We start from the raw sequence: 23,656 nt of genomic DNA on the forward strand, positions 1-23,656 counted from the left end.
CCTCTAGGAACTCCGCTCCGCCTTTTAGAACTCCGCTCCTCCTTTTAGAACTCCGCTCCTCCTTTTAGAACTCCGCTCCTCCTTTTAGAACTCCGCTCCGCCTTTTAGAACTCCGCTCCGCCTCTTGGAACTCCGCTCCGCCTCTTGGAACTCCGCTCCGCCTTTTAGAACTCCGCTCCGCCTTTTAGAACTCCGCTCCGCCTCTTGGAACTCCGCTCCACCTATTAGAACTCCGCTCCGCCTTTTAGAACTCCACTCCGCCTCTAGGAACTCCGCTCCGCCTTTTAGAACTCCGCTCCTCCTTTTAGAACTCCGCTCCTCCTTTTAGAACTCCGCTCCTCCTTTTAGAACTCCGCTCCGCCTCTTGGAACTCCGCTCCGCCTTTTAGAACTCCGCTCCGCCTTTTAGAACTCCGCTCCGCCTTTTAGAACTCCGCTCCGCCTCTTGGAACTCCGCTCCGCCTTTTAGAACTCCGCTCCTCCTTTTAGAACTCCGCTCCTCCTTTTAGAACTCCGCTCCTCCTTTTAGAACTCCGCTCCGCCTTTTAGAACTCCGCTCCGCCTCTTGGAACTCCGCTCCGCCTTTTAGAACTCCGCTCCTCCTTTTAGAACTCCGCTCCTCCTTTTAGAACTCCGCTCCTCCTTTTAGAACTCCGCTCCGCCTTTTAGAACTCCGCTCCGCCTCTTGGAACTCCGCTCCGCCTCCTGGAACTCCGCTCCGCCTTTTAGAACTCCGCTCCACCTTTTAGAACTCCGCTCCTCCTTTTAGAACTCCGCTCCGCCTTTTAGAACTCCGCTCCGCCTCTAGGAACTCCGCTCCACCTTTTAGAACTCCGCTCCGCCTTTTAGATCTCCGCTCCGCCTCTTGGAACTCCGCTCCGCCTCTTCGAACTCCGCTCCGCCTTTTAGAACTCCGCTCCGCCTTTTAGAACTCCGCTCCACCTTTTAGAACTCCGCTCCGCCTCTAGGAACTCCGCTCCACCTTTTAGAACTCCGCTCCACCTTTTAATACTCCGCTCCACCTTTTAGAACTCCGCTCCACCTTTTAGAACTCCGCTCCGCCTCTTGGAACTCCGCTCCGCCTTTTAGAACTCCGCACCTCCTTTTAGAACTCCGCTCCGCCTCTTAGAACTCCGCTCCGCCTTTTAGAACTCCGCTCCGCCTCTTGGAACTCCGCTCCGCCTTTTAGAACTCCGCTCCACCTTTTAGAACTCCGCTCCGCCTTTTAGAACTCCGCTCCGCCTCTTGGAACTCCGCTCCGCCTTTTAGAACTCCGCTCCTCCTTTTAGAACTCCGCTCCTCCTTTTAGAACTCCGCTCCTCCTTTTAGAACTCCGCTCCGCCTCTTGGAACTCCGCTCCGCCTTTTAGAACTCCGCTCCGCCTTTTAGAACTCCGCTCCGCCTCTTGGAACTCCGCTCCGCCTTTTAGAACTCCGCTCCGCCTTTTAGAACTCCGCTCCGCCTCTTGGAACTCCGCTCCGCCTTTTAGAACTCCGCTCCGCCTTTTAGAACTCCGCTCCGCCTCTTGGAACTCCGCTCCGCCTCTTGGAACTCCGCTCCGCCTTTTAGAACTCCGCTCCGCCTTTTAGAACTCCGCTCCGCCTCTTGGAACTCCGCTCCGCCTTTTAGAACTCCGCTCCTCCTTTTAGAACTCCGCTCCTCCTTTTAGAACTCCGCTCCTCCTTTTAGAACTCCGCTCCGCCTTTTAGAACTCCGCTCCGCCTCTTGGAACTCCGCTCCGCCTCCTGGAACTCCGCTCCGCCTTTTAGAACTCCGCTCCACCTTTTAGAACTCCGCTCCTCCTTTTAGAACTCCGCTCCGCCTTTTAGAACTCCGCTCCGCCTCTAGGAACTCCGCTCCACCTTTTAGAACTCCGCTCCGCCTTTTAGATCTCCGCTCCGCCTCTTGGAACTCCGCTCTGCCTCTTGGAACTCCGCTCCGCCTTTTAGAACTCCGCTCCACCTTTTAGAACTCCGCTCCACCTTTTAGAACTCCGCTCCACCTTTTAGAACTCCGCTCCACCTTTTAATACTCCGCTCCACCTTTTAGAACTCCGCTCCACCTTTTAGAACTCCGCTCCGCCTCTTGGAACTCCGCTCCGCCTTTTACAACTCCGCTCCTCCTTTTAGAACTCCGCTCCTCCTCTTAGAACTCCGCTCCGCCTTTTAGAACTCCGCTCCGCCTTTTAGAACTCCGCTCCGCCTTTTAGAACTCCGCTCCTCCTTTTAGAACTCTGCTCTACCTTTTAATACTCCGCTCCACCTTTTAGAACTCCGCTCCACCTTTTAGAACTCCGCTCCGCCTTTTAGAACTCCGCTCCACCTTTTAGAACTCCGCTCCACCTTTTAGAACTCCGCTCCGCCTCTAGGAACTCCGCTCCACCTTTTAGAACTCCGCTCCGCCTCCTCGCTCCGCCTTTTAGAACTCCGCTCCGCCTTGCTCCGCTCCGCCTCTTGGAACTCCGCTCCGCCTTTTAGAACTCCGCTCCGCCTTTTAGAACTCCGCTCCGCCTTTTAGAACTCCGCTCCGCCTCTTGGAACTCCGCTCCGCCTTTTAGAACTCCGCTCCTCCTTTTAGAACTCCGCTCCTCCTTTTAGAACTCCGCTCCCCTTTTAGAACTCCGCTCCGCCTTTTAGAACTCCGCTCCGCCTCTTGGAACTCCGCTCCGCCTGGAACTCCGCTCCGCCTTTTAGAACTCCGCTCCACCTTTTAGAACTCCGCTCCTCCTTTGAACTCCGCTCCGCCTTTTAGAACTCCGCTCCGCCTCTAGGAACTCCGCTCCACCTTTTAGAACTCCGCTCCGCCTTTTAGATCTCCGCTCCGCCTCTTGAACTCCGCTCTGCCTCTTGGAACTCCGCTCCGTTTTAGAACTCCGCTCCGCCTTTTAGAACTCCGCTCCACCTTTTAGAACTCCGCTCCACCTTTTAGAACTCCGCTCCACCTTTTAGAACTCCGCTCCACCTTTTAGAACTCCGCTCCACCTTTTAGAACTCCGCTCCTCCTTTTAGAACTCCGCTCCACCTTTGAACTCCGCTCCGCCTTTTAAACTCCGCTCCGCCTTTTAGAACTCCGCTCCTCCTTTTAGAACTCCGCTCCGCCTCTTGGAACTCCGCTCCGCCTTTTAGAACTCCGCTCCTCCTTTTAGAACTCCGCTCCTCTTTTAGAACTCCGCTCCGCCTTTTAGAACTCCGCTCCGCCTCTAGGAACTCCGCTCCGCCTTTTAGAACTCCGCTCCTCCTTTTAGAACTCCGCTCCTCCTTTTAGAACTCCGCTCCCCTTTAGAACTCCGCTCCGCCTCTTGGAACTCCGCCCGCTTTTAGAACTCCGCTCCTCCTTTGAACTCCGCTCCTCTTGAACTCCGCTCCCCTCTTGAACTCCGCTCCGCCTCTTGGAACTCCGCTCCGCCTTTTAGAACTCCGCTCCGCCTCTTGGAACTCCGCTCCACCTCTTGGAACTCCGCTCCGCCTTTTAGAACTCCGCTCCGCCTCTTGGAACTCCGCTCCGCCTTTTAGAACTCCGCTCCTCCTTTTAGAACTCCGCTCCGCCTCTTGGAACTCCGCTCCGCCTTTTAGAACTCCGCTCCGCCTCTTGGAACTCCGCTCCGCCTTTTAGAACTCCGCTCCTCCTTTTAGAACTCCGCTCCGCCTCTTGGAACTCCGCTCCGCCTTTTAGAACTCCGCTCCGCCTTTTAGAACTCCGCTCCGCCTCTTAGAACTCCGCTCCGCCTTTTAGAACTCCGCTCCGCCTTTTAGAATCCGCTCCGCCTCTTGGAACTCCGCTCCGCCTTTAGAACTCCGCTCCTCCTTTTAGACTCCGCTCCTCCTTTTAGAACTCCGCTCCTCCTTTTAGAACTCCGCTCCCCTTTTAGAACTCCGCTCCGCTTTTGGAACTCCGCTCCGCCTCCTGGAACTCCGCTCCGCCTCTTGGAACTCCGCTCCTCCTTTTAGAACTCCGCTCCTCCTTTTAGAACTCCGCTCCTCCTTTTAGAACTCCGCTCCGCCTTTTAGAACTCCGCTCCGCCTTTTAGAACTCCGCTCCTCCTTTTAGAACTCCGCTCCTCCTTTTAGAACTCCGCTCCTCCTTTTAGAACTCCGCTCCGCCTCTTGGAACTCCGCTCCCCCTTTTAGAACTCCGCTCAGCCTTTTAGAACTCCACTCCGCCTCTAGGAACTCTGCTCCGCCTTTTAGAACTCCGCTCCTCCTTTTAGAACTCCGCTCCTCCTTTTAGAACTCCGCTCCGCCTTTTAGAACTCCACTCCGCCTCTAGGAACTCCGCTCCTCCTTTTAGAACTCCGCTCCTCCTTTTAGAACTCCGCTCCTCCTTTTAGAACTCCGCTCCTCCTTTTAGAACTCCGCTCCTCCTTTTAGAACTCCGCTCCGCCTCTTGGAACTCCGCTCCGCCTCTTGGAACTCCGCTCCGCCTTTTAGAACTCCGCTCCTCCTTTTAGAACTCCGCTCCGCCTCTTGGAACTCCGCTCCACCTTTTAGAACTCCGCTCCGCCTTTTAGAACTCCACTCCGCCTCTAGGAACTCCGCTCCGCCTTTTAGAACTCCGCTCCTCCTTTTAGAACTCCGCTCCGCCTTTTAGAACTCCGCTCCTCCTTTAGAACTCCGCTCCGCCTTTTAGAACTCCGCTCCGCCTTTTAGAACTCCGCTCCGCCTTTTAGAACTCCGCTCCGCCTCTTGGAACTCCGCTCCGCCTTTTAGAACTCCGCTCCGCCTTTTAGAACTCCGCTCCGCCTCTTGGAACTCCGCTCCGCCTTTTAGAACTCCGCTCCGCCTTTTAGAACTCCGCTCCGCCTTTTAGAACTCCGCTCCGCCTCTTGGAACTCCGCTCCGCCTTTTAGAACTTCGCTCCTTTTAGAACTCCGCTCCTCCTTTTAGAACTCCGCTCCGCCTTTTAGAACTCCGCTCCGCCTCTTGGAACTCCGCTCCGCCTCTTGGAACTCCGCTCCGCCTTTTAGAACTCCGCTCCACCTTTTAGAACTCCGCTCCTCCTTTTAGAACTCCGCTCCGCCTTTTAGAACTCCGCTCCGCCTCTAGGAACTCCGCTCCACCTTTTAGAACTCCGCTCCACCTTTTAGAACTCCGCTCCACCTTTTAGAACTCCGCTCCTCCTTTTAGAACTCCGCTCCGCCTCTTGGAACTCCGCTCCGCCTCTTGGAACTCCGCTCCGCCTTTTAGAACTCCGCTCCGCCTTTTAGAACTCCGCTCCGCCTTTTAGAACTCCGCTCCACCTTTTAGAACTCCGCTCCACCTTTTAATACTCCGCTCCACCTTTTAGAACTCCGCTCCACCTTTTAGAACTCCGCTCCGCCTCTAGGAACTCCGCTCCGCCTCTAGGAACTCCGCTCCGCCTCTAGGAACTCCGCTCCGCCTCTAGGAACTCCGCTCCGCCTCTTGGGTTTGACTCTCCTTCCTCTCCCTGCAGGTCTGTCCAACTCCAGGGAAGGCGAGGCCGAGTCTGATCTCACTCTGACCGACACCGACACCGAGTCAGTACCGCCTTGATCTGTCCGTCTGTCAGAACCACTTTTATCCTGGTGTCTACTGGTTCTGATTCCTGACTGGTTCTGGACCAATGCTGCAGAGTTCAATAAAGACTGGAAGTGAAGACAGGAAGCAGCTTTTCTGTTTCCTGTCTGGACAGGAACTCCAGTACTCTGAGTCCAGAACTCAAAGCCAGTTCTCATAATTGCTGGGCCCGGTTCAGAACGAACCGGGCCCAGCAATTATGGATCGCAGACTGCTGATGTCATCAGGCAGAAGAACAGAGCCTTGAGGAACACCAGAACTCAACGATGTTCAGATTAATTTCCACCAACAGCTGATACACATCTGAATTATGTGTTCGCCAGATTATCTTCAGATTAGATCCTCAAACTGTCATTGGATTGTCAGATCAGATTAAATCTGATACTATTTTATCAGAACCTGAAAGTGATTATCTGGTGTCATGTTTTCATCTGAACACAAACTGAAATAGTTTGAATGAGAGAAGAACATTGATGGGATTGTTTTATTCTTTGTTCTTGATAATCTGAAGGATCTTTGTTCCCTTTTAAGAACCAAAGTAATCATGATCACCCGAAGGCATCAGATGATCCGGTTCTGTGGAGTCAGAACCAGACCTCAGTGAGCCAGACCTTTAAATCTGGCTGAGGTGGTTCCTCAGGCGGTCCGGTCCGGTCCGGGCCACAGAACCGGTCATAGTCTTTGTGGGCTGATTCTCTGGCCTCTGCCTCCCCCTGCTGGTTAAACCAAGCAATAGCCTGAAGAGTCACTGGTTCTGCTCCAGTTCTGCTCCGGTTCTGCTCTGGTTCTGCTCCGGTTCTGCTCTGGTTTGACATTGAAGGAGTTTCAGAACCGCTGCAGAAGAAGTGGACCGGCCGGTTCTGATCCTGTTTCATTACACAGATTGATGTTTAACTGATCAGAACCAGAACCTGACGGGTTCTCCTCCCCTGCAGGTCCGTCAGGATGGTCGCCGCCGGCAGCAGGAAGAGGCGGAGCCAAGGCCGCAGGTACAGCAGCTGCTGATTGGTTGATTCCAGGAAGCTTCAGATTAACAGCTGAGCTGGTTTCCATAGGAACCTGCCAGAGAGGGAGGACGGGGAGGGGCAGGAGACACCTGCCTTCAGCCACTGGGGGGCGCCGCGCAGGTAGGACACACCACCACAGCCTGCTGAACCGGGTTCTCCGTCTCCATCCTGACCCGGTTCTGGCCCGGTCCTCCTCAGGGTGGAGGTGTGGCCGGAGGACGGCCAGTCCCTGGGCCTCAGCATCGTGGGCGGCCGCCACGTCATCAAGCGTCTGAAGAACGGCGAGGAGCTGAAGGGAATCTTCATCAAGCAGGTTCTGGCTGGCAGTCCGGCCGACCGGACCCGCTGCCTGAAGACCGGAGACAAGATCCTGGAGGTAGGACTCTGGTTCTGGCTTTTGTTCCAGTACTGGTCCTGGTTCTGGTTCCAGTCCTGGTTCTGGTTCCCCCTCAGGTGTCCGGTGTGGACCTGCGGGCGGCGAGTCATGAGGAGGCGGTGAGCGTCATCAAGTCTGCTCCGAGTCCGGTCGTCTTCATCGTCCAGAGCCTGTCGGCGACGCCGCGGGTAAACGGGTCACACCAGAACTTTTTGGGTCTGGGTCAGAAATGATCCAAAAATCTGAAAATGAATTCATGTTTGAAGGCCGACGATTTAATTAGGAAATATTGGGAATTTATGCAATTATTAAAATGAAATTTAAGAAAATTTAATCTGGAAAAGTTATAAAATAAACTTATTTTATAACTTTCCAACTGCCATATGCTAATGCTAGCTAAATATCGTCACTGACACTAAACACACCATGCTAATGCTACCATGCTAACAGTAACCACACAATGCTAATAATATTGTGCAATGCTAACAATAGCCACAGGATAAGATCCCTTGCAGCTGTTCTGAGGAGTTCTGCGTCTGTTCATGCTGAGTCAGAGTTCTGTGGTGACGGTTTCTGACCTGGTTCTGTCTGTTTTTTGTGCTGCAGCCGGTGTCGCTAACGGCTTCCAGCTACAGCAAACACAAAGCCAAGCGGACCGATCCTCTGGTAAGGACCGAGCCTCGGAGGCCAGCAGGGGGCGGCAGCAGGCCGGACAGGAACATGGCTCCTGCAGGGTCTTTGTTCCTCATCCTAGCCTTTTTCTGGATCTTTGTTGTGCTAGAATCAGCATGGTGGTACCGCTGACCCAGTTACCTGGTTCTGCTGCCAACCAGCAGGTTCTGTTCTATTTCCCCCAAATGGCTTTAGTTATTCTATTGTTATAAACACGTCAATAAATGAAACTCTTGTTTCTGGAAAACGCCACCTAGTGGATAAAATTATGCATCAGGTCGGGTTCCTCAGTCTCAATAGAACTTCTGACCCGTTTTACTCTGTCGGTGCTGTGAGTCCAGTCGGGTTCTGAAGAGATCCGTCGATCGGTACCAACACCAATTCGGGTCACAACCGGCAGCCTCATTCGGCAGAAGTTCTGATCCAGGCTTCATTTCTTCCCCGGTCAGATCCGGCTCTGGTCCAGAAAGCGCTCCAGAGAGCCTAGAGGACCGCCGGTCCAGAACCCTGCTGGAGGTCCGGATTAGGAGGAAGCTGGATCAGAACTTCCTTTTGTTCTGTACCTGTATTGGGCTCAGGTGGACCTCTCGACCAATCACATCTCTCCCTAACCCCCCCCCCCTCCACAGGTGCCTGAGGTAGCCCTGCCCCCCCTCAGAGAGCCCCCACCCTACAGGCCTCCCAGCCAATCAGAGCAGGAGCTGACAGTTCACCTGCAGAAGGTCAAAGGTGAGAAACACGACCAGCCCTGGTGCAGTCGAGGACAACCGGGCCTGATGGGTTCTGTTGTAAATGTTGGTTCTGTTGGGATTGCATAGAGACCCGGTTCTGATTCCCAGTTGGATCCTGGAGGCCATCGGAACCGGTTTCCGTCTTTGGATGTCTCGGTCCAGTGTCTGATTCTTTTCATAGTGTGTCCTCCAGGACTGGTGTGAACTTTGACCTGTTTGTGTCTTCCAGGACTCGTTTGAGCCAGCGCTCCGTCCGTCCGTTCCTAGTCGTCGTTCGGGAGTCGACGTTTCTGCTAGTCCAGCCTTTTGCTTTTCCTCGCTGTCTGCTCCGGTCTTGGTGCGCTTGGTTTCGGTTCGGGGCGTCTGAGCCGGGTGTGCGGGGCTCTGGGGTTTCTGGCTACTGATTGACATTGTTTCGATGCAAGCAGCTGATTCGCTGCTGGTTTTACTGGAATGGGATTTTCTGCTGGAATCTGATTCTTCCCTCTGGGATTGATTTCTTCTGTCTGCTGATCTTCCTACTTGCTGCCACTGATCCTCCATCCCAACTGATTCTACATCTTAAATCTAATAAACGGGTCAGAACCTGATTTTCTGACCCGCTTTGGTTCTGAATGGTTTCTGTTTGCCCGTGTCTGACGATTGGATCTAAAACTTGCTAATAAAGTTCAGATTAAATTTGATGCGTCTTCAGATTCATTCAGACACGGACTGAGAGCGGGTGGGGGGGTGATACAGGGAGGGAGGGGCATGGAGGGAGATGGGGGGGCATAGAGGGAGACGGGGGGGGGGGGGGGGCATGGAGGGAGATGGGGGGGCATGGAGGGAAATGGGGGGGGCATGGAGGGAAAGGGGGGGCATGGAGGGAGATGGGGGGGGGCATGGAGGGAGACGGGGGGCATGGAGGGAGACGGGGGGGCATGGAGGGAGACGGGGGGGCATGGAGGGAGATGGGGGGGCATGGAGGGGAGGGTGTGATGCAGAGCTGCTCTCCTCCACAGCAGCTCAGCTGACTCACACTAACGGATCGTTTTCTGGTGATCTGCGTGTTGCAGCAACCCGACGAGGAAACCAGTTCTGCTCCACACACTCTGACGCTCTCACTGTCTCTCCCCGTGGATTTATGTCTGAGTGTGAGGACTGGAGCATGGATGATGCTGCCACCGGGTTAGTGAGCTGTCTTTCTGTCTGTCTCTCTCTCTCTGTCTCTCTCTCTCTGCCTCTTTCTGTCTCTCTGTTTCTGTCTCTGTCTCTCTGTTTCTGTCTCTCTCTCTCTGCCTCTTTCTGTCTCTCTGTTTCTGTCTCTGTCTCTCTCTCTCTGTCTCTCTCTCTCTGCCTCTTTCTGTCTCTCTGTTTCTGTCTCTGTCTCTCTGTTTCTGTCTCTCTGTCTTTCTGTCTCTCTCTCTGTCTGTCTGTCTCTGTCTCTCTCTCTGTCTCTCTGTCTTTCTGTCTCTGTCTCTCTGTCTGTCTCTCTCTCTCTCTGGATGTTCTGGTGCTTTCTCTGCCAGAGGTCACCTTTCCTGCCGCTGCAGCAGAACCGGGTCGGGATGCTGCCGTGTCCCTGCTTGCTGCCGCTGATTAGCTGCAGCGCTGAGGTTCTGCTGCAGGAGGAAAGCGGATCTCTTAGCTGCTCCTGGAGAACTTCAGAGTAGAACCGGGTCGCTGCAGCAGAACCGCTTCAGAACATTCTGGTGCATCGTGAGGAAGACTCTAAATCGGATCTCTGAGTTCAGAAACCTCCTGGAAGCTAAAGATGCTCTCTCTGCAGCTTCACAGCTCGCCACTTTATTAGGTACAGCTTGTAGCTGGAGCCCGTTTCACCTCCAGAATCACCTGAATTCTTCTGGGTCCGGATCCAACAAGCTGTCAGAATTTAGTTCTGGTGCAGAAGATGTGAAGGTGGTCAGATAAAGCTCAGGAGGTTCCAATGGGTTCAAAGCGAGCCAAGACATTATCTCCCACAGCATGATACCACCTCCTCCAGGTTCTAACCTGTCCATCAGAAGCGACCAGTTCTGGTCTGGTTCTGGTGGATCCGTTTCTGTTTGTGGACAGTAGTGTGGTCTCCAACTTGATGAATACGAGCTGCTGTTCGGAAAATCAAAAATAAAACGAAAACAATTTTTACTGGAGATATTTTCCTCGTTTCATTAGCAGGCTAAATATACAGCTTTGCTTTGCTTTAGCTTTAGCTTTAGCTGACTGAATACTTAGCCTGCTAATTACATTGAAGCTAAGTGTTTAGCTTCAAGACTGACTTGGTAACTAAGCTTTTGCTGAAGATGCGTGACTGAACCTGTCTGTAAATCTAATGATGATGTGTTGTGCTAAATAATGAGCTAACTCATTGACTGGTTTCATGTTTTGATGTGATTTAACATTCAGATGTGATTTATCCTCTGGTATAAATCACCTTTTATACCAGAGGAACAAAATGATGCACTCAGGTAACATTTTAATTAAATACACCAGTAAAGCCACCAGTGTAAAATGTTAAGAAAATAAGAGTAAAAACTAACTCATGAAAACTTTACTTTAAAAGTTACTTTTTGTGAGCAGGAGAGGAATTTCAAGTCGTTTAGCTGCTGTGCAGAATCGCTCCTTCTAGTGGCGCCCCCTAGAGTGCGGGCACCTTGGCATCTTCTGATCAGGAAAGCTGCTGGAACCACACCGGCCTCCTGGACGACAGCCTGTTGGCCGTCCTGCTGGCCGTCCTGCTGTGTGTTTGTTTTTATTGTGGGAACCCACACTGTTTTTGGGTCAGGGGTCAGATTTAGGACTACGGTGTGAAGTGAGTTTTGGTCAGGGTTAGGGCAGTGGTTCCCAACGTGTGGGGTGCGCACCCTTTGAGGTGCGCAGTACCTTTACAGAGGGGGGCAGGAAGCGTTGTGGACATGAAAGAAACAACAGTTACACAAAAGTGTTTTGCTATAAAGATGGTTTGTAGTTTGTTGCAACCTGAAGTGTGAAATAAACTTCAGTGCAGAATGTGTGTAAAATATGCATAAAAGTTTATCTGGTTGAACGATGTTGATTCTTTTTTCTTTTTGGGGGGATTTTATTGTAATTTATGGGCGCCAGAAAACCTTTGGGTAGGGCTGCAATGTGGCGCAGTGGGTAGCAATGTTGCCTTGTAGCAAGAAGGTCCTGGGTTCGATTCCTGGCCCGGGGTCTTTCTGTACGGAGTCTGCATGGTGGGTTGTCTTCGGGTTTATTGGTCTTTTAAAATTCTCCCTAGGTGTGTGTGTGTGTGTGTGTGTGTGTGTGTGTGTGTGTGTGTGTGTGTGTGTGTGTGTGTGTGTGTGTGTGTGTGTGTGTGAAACTCTGCAGCTTGTTTCGACCTGATGAAGCAGCTCGGTTGGGTTGGTCTGCAGAATCTCCTCCGTTATTGATTGACTGACCCAGAGTGAGCAGAGCTGCTGTCCTTCAGCTCCGTCTGCCTGCAGGCCGCAGCGAGGATCGGACCGGACCCTTCTGGACCTCGGTGTTGGTTCCGTCAGCAGCCCGGGTGACTGAAGCGCTCTCCCGTGTTTTCCGCTGCAGAGCGCTGTTGTGAGCGTTATGGCGACCTGCAGGGGGAGCTGCTGTGTGTGGACCTGGAGAAGGACCGGCAGGGTTTGGGTCTCAGCCTGGCGGGAAACCGGGACCGGTCCCGGCTCAGTATCTTCGTGGTGGGCCTCCATCCCGGCGGGCCGGCCTCCAGAGACGGACGGATCCGAGTGGGAGACGAACTGCTGGAGGTGAGGAAGTGCCAACCGGCTGTTTCTGCCTCACCTGAAATCACCTGGATAGGTTCAACATGTTCCTCCTGTCTGACCCGTTTGGACCGGTTTAATGAACAAGGTCAATTACCTGTGTGTCCATCAGATCAACAACCAGATCCTGTATGGGCGGAGCCACCAGAACGCGTCGGCCATCATTAAGACCGCCGCCGCCAAGGTGAAGCTCATCCTGCTCAGGTATGAGGCAAGGCATGCTGGGAAAACCTGATCATTGGTTTCTGTTCCTGAAAAGCCATCAGATGTAAACATCAATCCGCCATCTTTAACCTGGATTAAACTTGGACCGGGTCCGATCTGCATCTATTCTGAGACCTGGTCACCTGCTGCTGTGTGGTGCATGTTGGGTAAAGGTCGCCTCGGCAGAACCAGCAGCTGAGAAGAGAGGAAAAAGATCCGACATGATGGAACCGGGTCAGAATAAAGTTCTGTTCAGGTTCTGATCCATTTAAAAACAGCAAAATATTGGTTTAGCCTTTGAAGTAGACACCAACTTCAGCGCCACAATGTTTGGACCTGGAGGCTGAGAAGATCAGCTGGTTCTGATGTCCCAGTATGAACTGTTATGGCTCTGGTTCTGCCCCCTGCTGCTGAGGAGGAGGAACTGCTGTTTCACGTGAAACCGTCTGCAATCCTCATGGTCAACAAGACCCGCCCAGAAACGGCCTGGAGCGTTCTGATTGGTCGGCCTTGTCATGATGAGGTTCTGTTGCGGTTCTGTAACTTCTTCTGCAGAAACACCAGCAGCTGTTTGCTTTCACTTTCTTCTTCTATGTCTCTAGAAACGACGACGCTCTAAACCAGATGGCTGTTTCTCCTTTAACGGCCCCTCCTGTTGCCCCTCCTGTTGCCCCTCCTGTTGCCCCGCCCACCCTCCTCCGGGCCAGCCTGGAGGTAAACACACACACACACCTTCACACACACCTCAACACATTAAACTTCAACCATGAGAAATCTTCTGGTGCCATCAGGTTCTTGGGGTCAAAGGTCAGTCAGGAAACAGAACCTGCAGTGGTGATTCCCTCCAGCAGGGGGAGCCGCAGCATCCTGACCAAACATAGAAGAATCTGAGGTAGAATCAGAACCGGGTTCAGATGGATGTAAAAACATGGCCGCCTCTGTGTTTCCTGGTCAGGTCGGAAGCTCCGCCCCCCCTGAGCGGCTCCGCCTCTCGCCGGACCCGCCGGTGAGATCCGACCCATGTTCTGCCGAACAGGGCCAGAACCCGACCGACGGGTTTGCTCGGAGCGACGACGCCACCCCAGAGGCGGAGACGCAGAGGACGGTCCGGAGAAACTCCGCCTCTTTCGGCCACTCCCAGGTTCATCCTGCAGTGTCCAGTTAGAGGACAGACCAGAACCAGAACCTTGACCCGCCCTGTTCTGTGTTTCAGAGGCTCAGCGACGCCACAGATAGTGATCCGCAGGCTGCCAGGGCGCCGCCGGTGCTCCAGGTACACACAGCAGACCATGGGCCTCTGAAGCGGGTCGGCTCAGAACCGGCTTGTTTAACATCAAGCTGACCCGGTCTTCTCCGGGTCAGAAGGTTCTGATCTGTTTTTAACTTCCATCAGAACCAGTTGTAAACACGCCCAAATATGGCGCTTCTTGCCGTACATTTTCCAGAACCAACATTTGGACTGAACTTAAATCCAAGCAAAAGTGTTCAGAACCGACCCGTGTCAGACCCAAAGAACCAGCTACACAAGACCAATGTTCCCTCTAATTGTTCATGTGTCTGGGCGTACACACAAGCTTCCTGGGCCACTGAGGACCACTGTGAGCATCATCAGTGTACACGGCGTGGCCACGCACAAGTATCATAAATCTGGAATCATAGAAAGTTGCATGGCTTATTAAAAAAATCAAATTACATCAGCAATTTTCATTTGTTTGCTTTTAATTTAATTAAATTAAAATAAAAAAAGAAAAGAAAACATTGCTGTTCATGAGATGCATGCTATAAGTAAGAGTCCTGCTTCAGCCAGAGTGAGAAATGAGACATTACACCTTTCAGACATGAATGTTTGTTCATATTAAAACATTCATATTTTGCACAATGAAATGTTTTCTGTAGCTTGTGATGCAGTATAAATTCTTGTAAAATATTTAATTACAGTTTTTTTCACGTCTGCCCTTCTCACTTCTCCAGTGGTTGTTCACTTAGCCCAGGTTGATGGTCAGTCTGCTTCTTGCTTTATGTGCTTGAATTCAGCATATTGACTGTTAATGGCCTCCATAATCTGTGGGTGGAGGAGAATGGCCTCATACTTCTTTGCCAGTGTACAAATGTCTGCTTATCCATAGTCAAAAGTCTGAACTCAACATTTCAGTATCAAATGCAGACCATTCCTTTCATTTGATTTGATACCATTTGATCTTAGAAGAAGTGCATTTCTTTTTTTTACTTTGTCTTGGTGAGTGGATGTCCCACTAGACATGATAAGCTGATGGCTTTCACGTTTCTTAACTCTACCGCTCTATTCTGACCTGCACGGCCATATGACCAAGGCACGTAACCCACGTAGCGAAAGTGAACCGTATCGTATCATTGGCTGGATTCCTGTCACTCACTGAGTTCGATGCAAAGTAGTACGGAAAAAAAAAATATTGGTCCATAGTCAAAACTGATGTCTGAGTTCAATGTCCACTTTACGTTGGACTTTATTTTATGCGCTACATAGATTTTCTTGTGCGCTGAGAATATGTGAGCAGAGCACGATTGCGCAGCTTAGAGGGAACATTGCACAAGACCTGGATCAGAACAGAACCAGAACCTGGAGCCGGTTCTGGTTCGGGTTTACGGTTCTGTTCTGATCGGGATCCAGTCCAGCAGCTCCAGCCGACAGACGGCAGCTTCTCCTCCTCTGGTTGGCGCCGAGGTCCAGTGCGCTAGCCGAGGTACCGCCCACGGTTCTGGGCGACCCACGTCGGACCCTTTCCGCTGCGCCGTGGTTCCGGGTCAGGAAACGGTTCTGGAGATCTGCAAGGGTCGGTCCGGACTCGGGCTCAGCATCGTGGGAGGAACAGACACCCAGCTGGTAACAGCTAGTTCTGTCGGGCTGAACAGAACCGGTTCGGTCTCAAACGGGTCGCGGTCTCTCCTGCAGAACGCCATTGTGATCCACGAGGTGTACGAGGAAGGAGCGGCGGCCCGGGACGGACGGCTCTGGGCCGGAGACCAGATCCTGGAGGTACCGCTGCTGGTTCCAGTTCTGTTTCCGGTTCTGCTGGGCTGACACTCATTTCTGGGTCCAGGTGAACGGCGTGGATCTGCGCGGGGCGTCCCATGAGGAGGCCATCGCCGCCCTGCGGCAGACGCCAGCGAAGGTCCGGCTGACGGTTCTGAGGGATGAGGCCCGGTTCCGGGAGGAGGAGAACCTGGACCGGTTCCGGGTGGATCTGCAGAAGAAGAGCGGCAGAGGACTGGGCTTCAGCATCGTCGGCAAGAGGTCCGACTTCCTGTCAGCTAACCCTAACTCTGTAGAACACAGGTGTGAAACTCCAGTCCTGCAGGTGACCTCTGGGTGACCTCCAGGTGACCTCTAGGTAGAAAACGTCTTGCTTTCCGGATGTCCTGCTGCCGACCTCATTAATCCATCCAGGTGGAGCAGCAGAGCCTCATCTAACGGTTGCAGGAAACCCTGAGTTCTGGAGTTTCACACCTCTGCTTTAGGGGAACCGGACCGGGACCAGAACCGCAGCCCGGTTCCGCTGAGCCCAAACAGATGAAGAATCTAAATGTGGCGCCTACTACAGCTGAATGATGGTACTGGACCTGTGTGTGTGTGTGTGTGTGTCTGCATGTGTGTGTGTGTGTGTCTGCATGTGTGTGTGTGTCTGTGTGTGTTTGTGTGTGTGTGTCTGCATGTGTGTGTGTCTGTGTGTGTCTGTGTGTGTCTGCATGTGTGTGTGTGTGTCTGTGTGTGTGTGTCAGGAGCGGCAGTGGCGTGTTCATCTCGGAGGTGGTCAGAGGGGGCGCCGCTGAGCTGGATGGACGGCTGATGCAGGGAGACCAGATCCTGTCGGTGGACGGAGAGGACACGAGACGAGAGACCCAGGAGGGCGTGGCCGCCATGCTGAAGGTGAGGAAGAGATGGAGGACGAAGGCAGGAAGGAGCAGCCGGTTCTGGTTCTGATCGGTCCTGGACAGAACCAGGAGGAGGGTGTGATTACTTTAACCTGTAGTTTTTATCAGGCTCAAAATAAAACAAAATGTTTTCATAAATTTATTCACAGAAATAAAACGTTTCAGTTGTGATGACCTTTGACCTGTCCCTAGAAGCGGGTCAGACGTCCTGACCTGGTTCTGAGGAGCTGCTCTGGTCCAGTTGGACAGGAAGGGTTGGTTCTGTTCAGTAGAACCACTTTAAGAACCAGAACTCTAGGGCATGTGCAGAGCTGATTCTGGTTCTGTCCCACTTCCCTGTGGTTCTGTTGGTTCTGCAGTGCGCCCGTGGACCCGTCCAGCTGGAGCTCGGCCGCCTCAAAGCCGCTTCCTGGATGTGCTCCAGACTGGCCACCGGGGGGAGACAGGTGGGTTTCTGGGACCGGATCAGAACCGACCGGGCCCGGTGGAGCCGCTGGTTCAGATCAAGTTCACACCCAGAACCTCATGTAACTGCTGCTGGTCGTCATGGTTATGATTTGAAAAGTGTGGCGTACTTCTCCAGCTGTGCTTCCATTGATGCAGATATTAACCAAATTATAATTCTGAAAATAAATATTCTGCAGAAACGCACCAAATAAAAAAGGGAAAAATTTTCCAGCCGTTTTCTGTCAAACTGCACCACGAGTTCTGACCAACAGGATGCTACTGCTGGCAGAAACGCAGGAGAAGAAACGACAGGAAGTGGCAGCGATTGCTAATTTCCAATTCATCCTCTTTGTTTGGGATTGTTTTGCAGCTTTTATTACCGAAAACGTTTCTGTTCCTTCCAGGTGAGCAACATCAGCAGCTCAGGTGTTGAGGCCTCACCTGACTCCCTGGTGACCATTGAGCCAATCAGCGCCAAGACCGGCTGTGACATCACTTCCTGCTCCGAGAGCAGCTCAGGTGAGGCACAGAGGGAGATTTTGATTTGATTTTTAAAAGCATTTATTCACTTAGTAGTGATCCATAGGAACATTCAACGCAAATTCAAATGAACGCATTCATAAAGTTCAGAATAATATAAAGTCAATAATGGAAAAATATTTTCATCCACTTTTAAATATCTACATTGTAACGTCACTGTTGCTGTAACCAAACTGCTTTGCACAGTCAGTATTGTAATCATTATTAATTTGGGGGGCAACAGCTCTACTCCCAGAACCCTCCAGGACCCTCTGAGGGTGTAGAGCTGGTCCAGTGTTCCACGACCAGAACCAGAACCACACTGCTCTTCCTGAATCCGAGGTTCAGCTATCCGACGAACCCTCCTCTCCAGAACCCTGAATAGACCTGGCCAGGGAGGCTTTAGAGTGAGACCGCTCTCTAATTGGAGCACAGCCTCCGGTCCCCCAGTCTGCCAATACGGGGGAACTGCCCCCGATGTCCATGCGATACTGCAGAGTCACGTCAGCCAACACAACCCTACAACATCCAGAGCCTTGAGGAACTCCGGCCAGACGTCATCCACCCTGCGGCCCTTCCACCGAGGAGCTTTGTAACCACCTGGTCCCCAGAGCCTGGAGACCCGACCCAGAGTCCCCGGGCTCAGCTTCCTCAATGGAAGGCATGTTGGTGGGATTGAGGAGGTCTTTGAAGTATTCCGTCCACCGGGCCACAACGTCCCGAGTCGAGGTCAGCAGCCCACCATCCCCGCTGTAAACAGTGTTGGTGTTGTCCACCAACAGGTTCAAGGGTTGCCACCGCGACAGGCACTGACAACCTTGCAGCTGCAGCTCTGATAAGCCGCCTCGACAATGGAGGCACGGAACATGGTCCACTCAGAGTCGACGTGTTGGAAGCTCTGCCGGAGATGGGAGTTAAAGCTCCGTCTCACAGGGGATTCTGTTCCCAGCAGACCCTCACAACACGTTTGGGCCTGCCAGGTCTGACCGCCATCCTGCCCACCACCAGAGCCAATCACCACCAGGTGGTCAGTGGACAGCTCTGCACCTCTTCACCCGAGTGTCTAAGACATACGGCCGCAGATCCAATAAAACCTTTTAACTGAGCTCTTTTACCCCTTTATATTCCTTCGATTTTCTTTTAGTTGTGGTACTTTAAAAACTTTCATAATCAGACTTCTTCCACTATGAACTAAGTCATCCACATGGATTCCTCCTTGTGGAGCCGTTTGACTGTCTTCGCTCCGTTCAGCAGAAGTAATTGAGGTTGCTCTCCTGGTGAAGTTCCCTCCCAGATGTCTCCTCTGGTGTCTCTGGTTCACCATTTTCATTAACTGAAGCGTCTGTTGTTGAACCTTTCAGGGTAATCCGTCATAGTTACATCCAAAACACCTCAGAGTTTTCATTGTCTCAAAAATTGTGCAATCAAAGCTCTCAACCTTAAATTTCATCACTGTGCTCACTTCCTCAATATCGTTTTTCAGAATAGGAAACAGTTCTCTTCTAAAAGAATCATCTTGTTTCAACTTAGCTGATCATTACCGACACGATCTGAGCGCCACGATTCCTGCAGCAGGTCACTGACGGCAAATTAGACAGAATTCATTAACGGGAAACAATTTCTGTAATAATTCATCTCAGCTCCACTGAGAGAGAGAGAGACTCATCCAACCTGTGTGTGTTTCTGTGTGTGTGTGTGTGTGTGTGTATGTGTGTGTGTGTGTGTGTGTGTGTGTGTGTGTGTGTGTCTGTGTGTGTGTGTGTGTGTGTGTGTGGGGTGTGTGTGTGTGTCTGTGTGTGTGTGGTGTGTGTGTGTGTGTGTGTGTGTGTGTGTGTGTGTCTGTGTGTGTCTGTATGTGTGTGTGTGTGTGTCTGTGTGTGTGTGTGTGTGTGTCTGTGTGTGTGTGTGTGTATGTGTGTGTGTGTGTGTGTGTCTGTGTGTGTCTGTGTGTGGTGTGTGTGTGTGTGTGTGTGGGTGTGTGTGTCTGTGTGTGTCTGTGTGTGTGTGTCTGTGTGTGTGTGTGTGTGTGTGTGTGTGGTGTGTCTGTGTGTGTGTCTGTGTGTGTGTGTCTGTGTGTGTGTGTCTGTGTGTGTGTCTGTGTGTGTGTCTGTGTGTGTGTGTGTCTGTGTGTGTGTGGTCTGTGTGTGTGTGTCTGTGTGTGTCTGTGTGTGTGTGTGTGTGTGTGGTGGTGTGGTGTCTGTGTGTGTGTGTGTGTGTGTCTGTGTGTGTGTGTGTGTGTGTGGGGGTGTGTGTGTGTGTGTCTGTGTGTGTGTATGTGTGTGTGTGTGTGTGTGTGTGTGTCTGTGTGTGTCTGTGTGTGTGTGTGTGTGTGTGTGTGTGTTGTGTGTGTGTGTGTCTGTGTGGTGTGTGTGTGTGGGTGTGTGTGTGTGTGTGTGTGTGTCTGTGTGTGTATGTGTGTCTGTGTGTGTGTGTGTATGTGTGTCTGTGTGTGTGTATGTGTGTGTGTGTGTGTGTGTGTATGTGTGTCTGTGTGTGTGTATGTGTGTGTGTGTGTGTGTGTGTGTGTATGTGTGTCTGTGTGGTGTGTGTGTGTGTGTGTGTCTGTGTGTGTGTGTGTGTGTGTGTGTGTTTGCAGGCGTCCGGACGGTGCAGATCACCAGGGTAACGTCGTCTCACAACACACCTGAGTTCTTCAGAACCAGAACCGGTTCTCACTCTGCTGCTCTCTGATTGGACCATTGAGGTGTGTGATGTCACCATCAGACCCAACTGGATCTTCTCCAGAACCTCTGGTCCTGATCCAAAGGACTTTCAGCCGGGTCAAAACAGGGATCAGAATCAAAATAAATGGGTTAATCTTCAGAACCTACAGAAGTACCAGAGAAGTTCTGTGGTATGGTACCAACAAAGCGTGTACCATACCAGACTTTTGTTGGTATGGTACCAGTACCAGTACCTGGCCCGTCCAGCAGTATGCCTACTCCTCCAAATTTGTCTGGAAGTGGTTCTGACCTAAATCTAAAACTGTTCTGCTGTCCAGAACCCGACCTGAACCCGGTATTGGTCCCAACACCAGTCCAAAACCCATTACAGAACCCGATCCGTCTCCAGTCCAGAACCCACATTTTTGGTTCTGAACCATCCAGTTGAGCAGAACCAAGAAGAAAAAGCTGGGTCCAATCACTGAGCAGCAAACAGACCGTCCTCTGGTTTCCTGTGAATGAGAGAGGTTCTGGTTCTGACCCACTCAGGGCAGCGGCGACTCCCTGGGGGTGAGCGTGGCGGGGGGGCAGGGCAGCCCGCTGGGGGACGTCCCCGTCTTCATCGCCATGATCCGGGCCAACGGCGTCGCCGCCAAGACGCACCAGCTGAAGGTGAGCGCCGCTCTGGTTCTGGTTCCGCTCCAGAACAACTCGGCGTGACCCGATCAAAAGCTTCTGCTTGTGTCCATTTCTTCTTGCTTCATCCATGAAGTTCCGGTTCTGGTCAGGAACCGTCACCTGTTTATCAGACTGGAGCAGAAACAGAACCGTGCAGAACCTTTTCAGTAATCTGTAGGAAGAGGAAGCAGGTTGCAGCGAGCCGACGGTCGGCCATGTTGGCTACGCTGCAGGGAAACCAGCAGAGCTTCTTAACTGAGAAGCAAAAACCACCTCAAACTGGGAAAAGAGGTAAAATGTTTCTGTTTCTGATGCGATTCTGAAACGTGCTTAAAAACCATCGACGGAAAAACACGCTGAGTGACAACAACTTCCTCCTCCACCAAACTGAAACTAGATGGAGGCGTCAAGTTTTAGCGGGTGGAGGATTCGGCTAAAAAACACGAGACATTTCTACTGCTAGCGCTAAGCTAACACGACAGCTTTGGTTGTAGTTACCCAGAATGCCCTGCACTGTAGTCCACTCCCTGCGTTTGGAGCGGTTCCTGGTCCGCTTGGTGTTCACATTCAAACTGAACCCAGACCGAGGTTTGGAGGAGCAGAGGTCAGAGGTCAAATAAAGTTCACATTAAGTAAAACAAACCGCAGTTTATAGACAAATGGACTGGATTTGGGTTAAAGTGGACTGAACTGGGCTTTGGAAACCGCTGAGACCTGACCCGGTTCTGAAGTCATCTGGTGGACCGCGGCTGCCTCTCACATCGGCCAACAAAGTAGGAGGAACTTTTTAGCTGGGAGGAAAGACGAGTTTCAGTTCAGCAGCCAGAGGGAGACGATCCACCGAGGCTCCGTCTGCGTAGGGTCAGGGTTGGGGTCAGGGCCGGGGTCAGGGTCGCCAGCCGACCTCAGAGCTGCTAGAGCTCACTTCAGCAGGGACCCAAAAACACTTTAAACCATCGATAAGACCTTAAACTGGATCCTGATGCAGCAGGGAGTCGGTGAAGGGGTCGTAGAACCAGGGTCACAGATTGCTGCAGCATCGTGGAGCTGCAGCATCGTGGAGCTGCAGCATCTTGTTTGCGCTGCTGCAACGCTGCATACAAAGAGTCAGGATAATCTAAACGTGACGAACGACGGGATCAAACTCAGGCAGAGGAAGATGAGATCTGACCTTAGCAAGGATCTGGCTTTGATAGCAGCGCTAACATGCTAATCACATTTAACAGGATCAACAATCAGAAAGACGTCTGAAGTTGGATAAGACATTGGAATCGAGGTTTAATGATCGGATGGAAAACCTCCAGACATCACCAGCATTTTAACAGAACACGAACCAATACAGTCGCTGGAACTTTAACAGTTTTATCAAGTCATGAAGGGAAAGCGGCTCTAAACCTTCAAGGGTTGCATTGCAAAACCATCGGATCCAGAAACCATCGGATCCGGAAACCATCAGATCCAGAAACCATCGGATCCGGAAACCATCAGATCCAGAAACCATCGGATCCGGAAACAGGAGACGGTCAGGAAGTTGGAGCCACATTTTACATGTCAGTGTTGGAAATCGCTTTTGGTTTGTGACATTTTAAAGATTTCACAGCTCTCTGGTCGTTAGCAAGGCCGTTTCTAAGTATTTGCAAAGAAATACAGAAAGAACCCAAATGGTACCGCTGGTACCGGTCTGCCTGAGATGAGGATGTTCCACCTGTTCCATCAGGTTTGTTCTGGTCCGGTTCAAAGACGGGCACCCCTGTCCTTAGGGGGTCGTTGAGTGTCTGCCAGGTGGACGAAGCTCCATCCCAGTTCACCTGTTCAGTCAGAACCAGCTGTTCACTGGGGTGTTCTGCACTCGGGTTCTGATCCAGTCTGGACCACATTCCACCTGGACCTCCAGTTCTCACACAGATGTTGCTGGTTGCTGGGTTCCAGAAGCAGGAGAACATCTTTGGTTCTGGTTGAGGTGCTAGAACTCAGGCCTGGTGTTCTGGTTCCTGTCCGCTCTAGGCATTGGTAGAACTCCTTTAGAGTTCTGGTGGTACTCTCCATCCAGAACCGTGACGGACCCTCCCAGTCCACCGGGTTCTGATGGCGGAGACCCTCAGAGGTTCTTCCTGGTGGCCCATCTTCCTGACGGCTCCGGTACTTGCTGGCCCGGGTTCTGGACTTCAGTCTGGTTCTGTTCTGAAAACATGGCCTGCTGAAGGCGGTTCTGTTAGGTGCAGCCGGGTCGGTTCTGTGTGTCTGCAGGTGGGGGACCGGATCGTCAGCGTGGGGGGACAGCCGGTGGACGGCCTGTCCCACAGCGAGGTGGTGGCCATGCTGAAGAACAGCTACGGGAACATCAGCCTGCAGGTGAGCCTCGGATCAGAACCGGTACCACAAAGTACAACCCAGGTTGTGGTCTAGCTCTGATGTCATTGTCACCGTGAAGAGCAGCTAGAACCGGGCCTCTGTCCGGCCCTGTCAACCTTCAGAACCAGAACCCTTAGACCCGGAACCTTTGGAGCTGCTCAGGTCCAACTGGGTGGTTCCAGGTCCAGACAAAGTCTTGGTTCTGGTGACCCACATGATTCCTGGACTACTTAAAGTTCCCATTATGTCTTGTTGGGGAGGTTCTGTTTGGTTCTGACCCGGTCAGAACGCATCCCTTCTCAGGACTCAGGGTTTCAGGTCCGATCAGTCGATTCTGATCGGACCTGCCGCCTGCTTGTTGGACCAACATCACGCTCATCGACCTCAACTCTGCCGCCGCAACTGCAGCCTGACGGCCGACAGCGACACACACACACCTGCTGAGACAGAGTGAGAACACACACACACACACACACCTGCTGAGACAGAGTGAGAACACACACACACACACACACACACACACACACACACAGACACACACACACCTGCTGAGACAGAGTGAGAACACACACACACACACAGACACACACACACCGAGGTGGAGGTAAGCTGACCTCTGACCTCTGACCCCAGGGGTCCTCGGTCCCGCAGCATCACTCTGGAGAAAGGCTGTGAGGGTTTGGGCTTCAGCATCGTCGGCGGCTTCGGCAGTCCGCATGGAGACCTCCCCATCTACGTCAAGACCGTCTTCAGTAAGGTCAGAACCGGCCGGTCCGCGGGTCGCCTCAGAACCTCCGTCCGTCCGTCCTG

The 23,656-nt window shown here is 52.3% G+C and overlaps 1 protein-coding gene across 1 annotated transcript in view; it reads left to right on the forward strand.

Moving 5' to 3' along the window:
* Nucleotides 1-23,656, forward strand: part of patj (PATJ crumbs cell polarity complex component) — a 51,743-nt gene that overhangs the window by 25,939 nt on the left and 2,148 nt on the right. The window contains exons 23-46 of the mRNA XM_055058771.1: nt 5,430-5,493; nt 6,469-6,522; nt 6,589-6,660; nt 6,739-6,916; nt 6,994-7,104; nt 7,523-7,582; nt 8,218-8,317; nt 11,863-12,059; nt 12,187-12,278; nt 12,881-12,992; nt 13,234-13,419; nt 13,492-13,551; nt 14,926-15,138; nt 15,208-15,291; nt 15,356-15,549; nt 16,035-16,182; nt 16,547-16,633; nt 17,039-17,153; nt 19,750-19,775; nt 20,366-20,488; nt 22,742-22,899; nt 23,001-23,051; nt 23,150-23,296; nt 23,480-23,603. Coding sequence (XP_054914746.1) covers nt 5,430-5,493; nt 6,469-6,522; nt 6,589-6,660; nt 6,739-6,916; nt 6,994-7,104; nt 7,523-7,582; nt 8,218-8,317; nt 11,863-12,059; nt 12,187-12,278; nt 12,881-12,992; nt 13,234-13,419; nt 13,492-13,551; nt 14,926-15,138; nt 15,208-15,291; nt 15,356-15,549; nt 16,035-16,182; nt 16,547-16,633; nt 17,039-17,153; nt 19,750-19,775; nt 20,366-20,488; nt 22,742-22,899; nt 23,001-23,051; nt 23,150-23,296; nt 23,480-23,603 — 2,756 coding nt within the window. The remainder of the gene's footprint in view (nt 1-5,429; nt 5,494-6,468; nt 6,523-6,588; nt 6,661-6,738; nt 6,917-6,993; nt 7,105-7,522; nt 7,583-8,217; nt 8,318-11,862; nt 12,060-12,186; nt 12,279-12,880; nt 12,993-13,233; nt 13,420-13,491; nt 13,552-14,925; nt 15,139-15,207; nt 15,292-15,355; nt 15,550-16,034; nt 16,183-16,546; nt 16,634-17,038; nt 17,154-19,749; nt 19,776-20,365; nt 20,489-22,741; nt 22,900-23,000; nt 23,052-23,149; nt 23,297-23,479; nt 23,604-23,656) is intronic.

The sequence above is a fragment of the Poeciliopsis prolifica genome, unplaced genomic scaffold (assembly GCF_027474105.1).
Source record: "Poeciliopsis prolifica strain line A6 unplaced genomic scaffold, Auburn_PproV2 SCAFFOLD002, whole genome shotgun sequence".
NCBI classification, from domain to species: Eukaryota; Metazoa; Chordata; class Actinopteri; order Cyprinodontiformes; family Poeciliidae; genus Poeciliopsis; species Poeciliopsis prolifica.